Genomic DNA, 6,317 nt, shown 5'->3' on the forward strand with positions numbered 1-6,317 from the left:
TCAAATTGTGCACTATATCTCATGCTCATTATTATTTTATTTGTGTCCTTTCTGTTCATTCCTACTCTTTCAGTGTGATCTTCTCTAGGGAAATTGCTCTGTCTTTGTACATTCTTATCTATCCTTTTTTTTTTATCTTTTATTAACTCCTTCCTGTCTGCATTCAATGCTGTTATAAAGGCCTTCTGTAAGCTCTTAAAGCTATATCCTTTGCATAGAAACTTGTCTCTCAGTATACAAGACTCTTCTATAAATTTCTCTACTGTATTGCAATTTCTGCACAAGCGCAGAAACTGCCCTTTGGGAATTCCCCCATTTAGATGTCGAGGATGGCAAGAGTCTGCTCTCAAAAGAGAGTTTCCTGCTTAGTGTATACAGATGTCATGATATTTTCCTTTTCTACACTGATCCACAGATCCAAATAGGCAATGTTTTTCCTATCAAAACAACATGTGAGGTTAAGAGCCTCATTATTTAGACTGGCAATAAACTCCTCAAATAATCTATCACTTCCTGCCCAAACGAACAGAAGATCATCTATATAGCGTCAGAAGGTGATAACATGTTGCAGGAGTGTGTGTTCATCCCCCAGGACATGGGTTTCCTCCCACCATCCCATGTACAGGTTAGCATATGTTGGCGCAAACCGCGCCCCCATAGCTGTCCCACGTCTCTGGAGGTAGGACACCCCTCCAAACATGAAATAATTGTGTGTAAGGAGGTACCACAGTGCCTCCATAATAAAGCTCTTTACACCTTCCGAATAATTGCTATACCTCTTTTTTGACCATTCCATTTTTGTGGCCACACCCCCTAATGTTACAAAATTTGACAGGTTATGAAAGTTTGAACCCATTCCTGTGTTTTTTTTCAGTTATTACAGTACTTATGAAGGTGAATTGCCCTTTAAGCTGTGAGTCTAAGAGACCTGTTCATTTTAATTGTTACAATTACTTATTTGCTTATCTCAAAATTGTTACAAAAGTATCTTAGTGCACCTGGGGCTGTTCTGGGCTCTCTGCCAGAAACCAATTGAGTTAGAAACGTTGCATCTTTTTGTGGCTGTTCAGTGCAGGAGATGGAAGAGAAAGTCGGGACAAATGCTGAGCTGCGGATTGAGATGTCAAAAGCGGGACTGTCCCGGAAAAACGGGACAGTTGGGAAGTATGTTATTGATTTAGCCATTGTTCAGCTATCTTAGACAAGAGGCTACCCTGTGATAGTAATGGGTGAGAGGCAGTTACCTCATTAAAGGAGAACTAAACCCTAAAGTTAAAAACCCCTACCCTACATAGACCCCCTCCCCTCCAGCCTAGCTGCTACCCCGGGCAAATGCCTGCAATATAATGCCTGATCATTATATTGCAGGCACCTGCTAGTGCTGAAACTCCAGTTATTTGCCTGTATTGCCTTTATGGCAGAACAAATAAAAATTGTTTTATATTTACAACATAACTTTAAGTAAATGCAGTTTTTCTTGGCTGCCATTATGCTCTGGTGCATGAGAGCTAGAGATGTCGCGAACTGTTCGCCGGCGAACTTGTTCGCGCGAACATCGGGTGTTCGCGCTCGCCGGAAGTTCGCGAACGTCGCGCGACGTTCGCCATTTTGGGTTCGCCATTGTTGGCGCTTTTTTTTGCCCTCTCACCCCAGACCAGCAAGTACATGGCAGCCAATCAGGAAGCTCTCCCCTGGACCACTCCCCTTCCCTATAAAAACCGAAGCCCTGCAGCGTTTTTTCACTCTGCCTGTGTGTGCTGAAGAGATAGTGTAGGGAGAGAGCTGCTGCCTGTTAGTGATTTCAGGGACAGTTGAAAGTTTGCTGGCTAGTAATCGTTTTGATACTGCTCTGTTATTGGAGGGACAGAAGTCTGCAGGGGTTTGAGGGACATTTTAGCTTAGGTAGCTTTGCTGGCTAGTAATCTACCTTCTACTGCAGTGCTCTGTATGTAGCTGCAGTGGGCAGCTGTCCTGCTTCTGATCTCATCTGCTGACTGCTGCAATAACAGGCAGATTTTTCAGATACATTTTTGCCCTTGATCCCCCTCTGGCATGCCACTGTCCAGGTCGTTGCACCCTTTAAACAACTTTAAAATCATTTTTCTGGCCAGAAATGTCTTTTCTAGATGTTAAAGTTCGCCTTCCCATTGAAGTCTATGGGGTTCGCGAACCGTTCGCGAACCGCTCGCATTTTTGCGCAAGTTCGCGAATATGTTCGCGAACTTTTTTTCCGACGTTCGCTACATCCCTAATGAGAGCATCGTAATTTTAGCATATCAGTTTTGATTTAAAAAATATTCTTTATGCTTGGCCTATTCTTAGGGAGTGATCAGATCAAAAAATCTTTGGGACTTAATTCCATTGACTTATATGCAACCTCGGCGGGTCTGAGATGCCGGATTTTCGGATTCAGACTTTTTCCATCCTCTGGGTATAATAAATCCCGAAAAATTCATGTTTTTTTTTTGTCCACTAAAAATTCAGATTTTATAATTCAGATTTTATACTAAAAAAACACGGGTTTTCGACATTTTATTTATCAAAGTCCGAATTTATCTTAGTATTTCTAATATCCAACTTCGAGCAACTCCGAATTCCCGAATGGATCTTATTTATGAAGAAAAAAGCCCGAAAATATAGGGTCGGGCAAAACTCTGAAAACTTTTTTTGCTCCTAATCCCCGAAATCATCGGATATCGGTACGGACATCAGCTGGGACCTTCCCAATTGACTTATACAGGACCTCTAGATGCTGAGGTTTTTGGATTCAGAGTTTTTAGACCATTGGACTTTTTTGCTCCGAAAAATTATTCAAGGTACGGCTGTTCGGAGCTTGATAAATAACCCCCTCGGAGTTTAGTTAATAACCCCCTAATTGTTAAAAGCAACAAACATTATTTTAAATATTTATTGAAACTGTATGAACAAACACATACTTAATAGAAACTTTTCCCATCCCCAACAGAAACATCCAAAATAATATGCTTTTCACAAAAATGAGTGGTCTGCTGTCATTACAGATTCCAGTCTGACAAGTATTGTAAGGGCCACACCGTTTCAGTTGAGTAATAGCAATATGTCTATTGTAGACTTACTAGAGGTCACTGATTAAAGGGGTGGCCACTGCTTAGCAATGGGGTTAGAGTATGAAGGTCTCAAAAAGTCTCAGTTACAGTTTAACTAAAAATGCAGACCAGCGCTAACCATTGCTTTAAAGAGAAACTTACTTAAGCTTCTCATTTAATGTGAAACTGAATGTCTGCTGTGTTTGCAGTATGAAACAGATTTATATATCTTTCCAATGAAGATAGTTTAAGGACAAGGAATTACATACACTGTATGTATACGCACAACAGCTTTACATAGCAATAATCCCACGGATACTTAAAAGATTTGTACAAAAAAACTCATATATAAATAATAAAAATAAATAATTAAATAAACAAATAAATTCATACATACACATGTAAGGCACACGTTAAATCAGAATGTTTTCGGACACATTTTACCCCAAATGAGTTTTGTCATTCAGTCCAATGCTGCTCCAGTCAATTGTTAATATGACATTCGACATCCAGTATATGCAGCAAAAGTGATGGTGACTGACTACAAGGGGTTTTGTTTTTACATCACACATGGCTCGGCATCTGGATAATTTAGAAAGCCTCATGGCAAGTCATTTGCTAATGTTGTTAAATCCACAGTTTGCCCAGGAGTATGAGTTTCCATACTCTCAGTAGCAATTTAAAGCAACAATTGTCGGTGGGCCAAATAAGAAATGCATATTGTCCAACTTTTCTTTCTTGGCTAAACTAGTGTTGACACATAGCCAGCAGCTTTGATGAGAATATTGAAGATTTTTGATGTTTTATACAGCAAGGATGCCCAGGTAGATTTTACTTTCTTTATCATCATCAAGAAACTCAATGTCCTTGGTTTCAGTTGAGATAACAGAACCCTTTTCAAGATTAAAGATCCCCCCTTCATAGACGGACTGAAACCAGGTGGAATCCGAACGCACCTCACAGACCGTCTTCATAGAAGTGAGGATTGGCTCTTCGGTTGGGTATGATTCCCTCAATATGTTGACTGTATGAGTGAGGTGGAGAGGTTCCCTTTGGCAGTCAGGACCTGTGAAGGACACCTGGGTGTACACAAAGTAAAGACCGTGTTCTGGAATAACGATGGCGTTATCCTTGAGCATTTTCTCCGCTATAGAGGAATCGGAGTCATAATTCTCCCAAACTAATTTGTCACTTTCTTTAACACCTGAAAGAGTAACAGGAGAGAATATGGTTAGGGGGTTGTACAAGTGTCAGTTTAGTAGGCAGGCAACACGTGCAAGTTTCTTTGTAAAGCTTTGATCAAATATAATTACCTGTAAAATGAGCTGCCATCTTTTGACCTTTCCTTGCTTGGGCTCTGGCTTCTGGTACAGATTCTGTAAGAAAAAATACACAAAGGGTCATACAGTGGGCAAGATGCAGTCCTAAGCAGCTATATTAAATCAACATGGTTTAACATCGGTATCCTTATGGGCGTTACATTAAAAGATCAGCACCTTATAATACTGACACCTTAGAATTGCTGGACCTGCATCCCAGTGATAAACATGTTTGTGTTGGAACAGACTAACAGATATATTGTACTTTAGGCCAATTAAACAGAAATATAAATTCCAGTACTATGGAATTGAGACACTTGTCAATGCATAGCTCCTACTGCCCTTAAACAGCAAGCCACTACTTTTTAATGAAAGATTTGTGCAATATATTGTACAGTATACAGCCCCTGGGTGTTATTAGTGTAATGATAAATTATATTTAAACAATGCCCTCTGTATTAAAGTAGTGTCATAGGCATACACCCCCGGGATTTACCAGAATGCATCAGATTTAGCTTACCTAAATAAGTCTTGATAGCCAATATTTCCGGCATCTTACTCTCATCCTAGAAAACATGAAAATGTCAGCTTCAATTAGTTACTTACATCTTCAACCAAAATACACACAGACCATCCAGTGCTAATTCTAACTTTTATTTATGCTAATAAATGATAACTTCTGATGTTATACATTGTAGGTACAAATCCATGTACATAATGGTTAAAAGTCATAATATATCACGTTGATCAAAAGCCAAGTATATTCAGCTCTGAAACCAGAAAGAGGAGTATGCTAGAGTAGTCTCTGTAGAAAGAGGAAGCCAGTATATAAAATTAAACTTGCTAAACCAGTCTGAGGCCACTGTGCACAAACAAGTTACACCCTGATATTGCAAACAGCAGAGATAAACACAAAACCAGCAAATAGGCTGCGAATGAAAAGGTTTTTTAAGTAGATTTAAGAGACACGCACCTTGTTGCCAAAGTTTGGGATGATCTGAAAATGCAGCAGAGCAAAGAGAATGGTGGAGCCGAGTAATAACAGGAATGCACAGATACTGACACAGCGCCAGGTGGAATCTCTGTTGCTTCTTTGGTGTCTGACAATTAGGAGCCCATTCTCCATCTGAGACTCTACACTATTCATTTTGTCTTTTCACTTCACTGCTCTGCTTTAGTCTCTTTCTTTCTTTCTTTCTTTCTTTCTTTCTTTCTTTCTTTCTTTCTTTCTTTCTTTCTTTCTTTCTTTCTTTCTTTCTTTCTTTCTTTCTTTCTTCCTTCCTTCCTTTCTTTCTTTCTTATTCTTTCTATCTGGAGTACATGTTGCCATCTGAAAGCCTCTTTTATAAGCCCGATGTGCAGAAATTCCCAGTGACATCAGCGCTAGGAGGAAGTTCAGCTGTAATGACACCCAGTACAATCCTTGTGCTGCTCTGCCTTCTCACTTTCTTTGTACCCTCCCATGTTCCACAAGAAAGATGAAATAGTGCCATTTTGAAAGAGAAACTCGGGGAGGGGAAACAATCAGCAATCTTGGAAAGGAGAATTTAAAAAACTTCACTAAAGTTGCAATACAGAAACTCTCATTTCTATCAGCAAACGGCATTGTGTATTTCAAATATACACATGTACTATGCATGTAGATGAGAGACAATTACAGCACACACTCATGCTCTATACACAGAGATATGGAATAACAGCAATAAACACATGCCCCAAATAAATAGACATGAAATAATCAAACATATGTGCCATACACACAGACATTAAATAACAACCACACCTACTGTATGTGTTTTATATATAAACATGAAATAATAACTACACATATGTGCCAAACACACAGACATGGGATAATAACAGCACACACGAATATCATGCACACACAGATGTGAAAAGATAATCCACACAAACAAATATGGAATAAAACCAC

The 6,317-nt window shown here is 39.4% G+C and overlaps 1 protein-coding gene across 1 annotated transcript; it reads right to left on the reverse strand.

Moving 5' to 3' along the window:
• Positions 1 to 2,894: 2,894 nt before the first annotated feature.
• On the reverse strand, positions 2,895 to 5,766 carry tnf.S (tumor necrosis factor S homeolog). The gene is made up of 4 exons (XM_018233255.2): positions 5,358 to 5,766; positions 4,905 to 4,950; positions 4,379 to 4,441; positions 2,895 to 4,269 (listed from the first exon to the last, which is right to left on the reverse strand). Exons 1-4 carry the CDS (start codon positions 5,529 to 5,531, stop codon positions 3,869 to 3,871), a joined length of 684 nt encoding a protein of 227 aa, XP_018088744.1. The 5' UTR covers positions 5,532 to 5,766; the 3' UTR covers positions 2,895 to 3,868.
• Positions 5,767 to 6,317: the final 551 nt, after the last annotated feature.

This window comes from Xenopus laevis, chromosome 8S (assembly GCF_017654675.1).
Source record: "Xenopus laevis strain J_2021 chromosome 8S, Xenopus_laevis_v10.1, whole genome shotgun sequence".
NCBI classification, from domain to species: Eukaryota; Metazoa; Chordata; class Amphibia; order Anura; family Pipidae; genus Xenopus; species Xenopus laevis.

Coding starts and splice junctions, on each gene's coding strand:
- tnf.S (XM_018233255.2), bottom strand. CDS start 5,531: ATGAATAGTGTAGAGTCTCAGATGGAGAATGGGCTCCTAATTGTCAGA. Junction 4,951..5,357: donor TCCCAAACTTTGGCAACAAG/GTGCGTGTCTCT, acceptor CATGTTTTCTAG/GATGAGAGTAAGATGCCGGA. Junction 4,442..4,904: donor GGCTATCAAGACTTATTTAG/GTAAGCTAAATC, acceptor TTTTTCTTACAG/AATCTGTACCAGAAGCCAGA.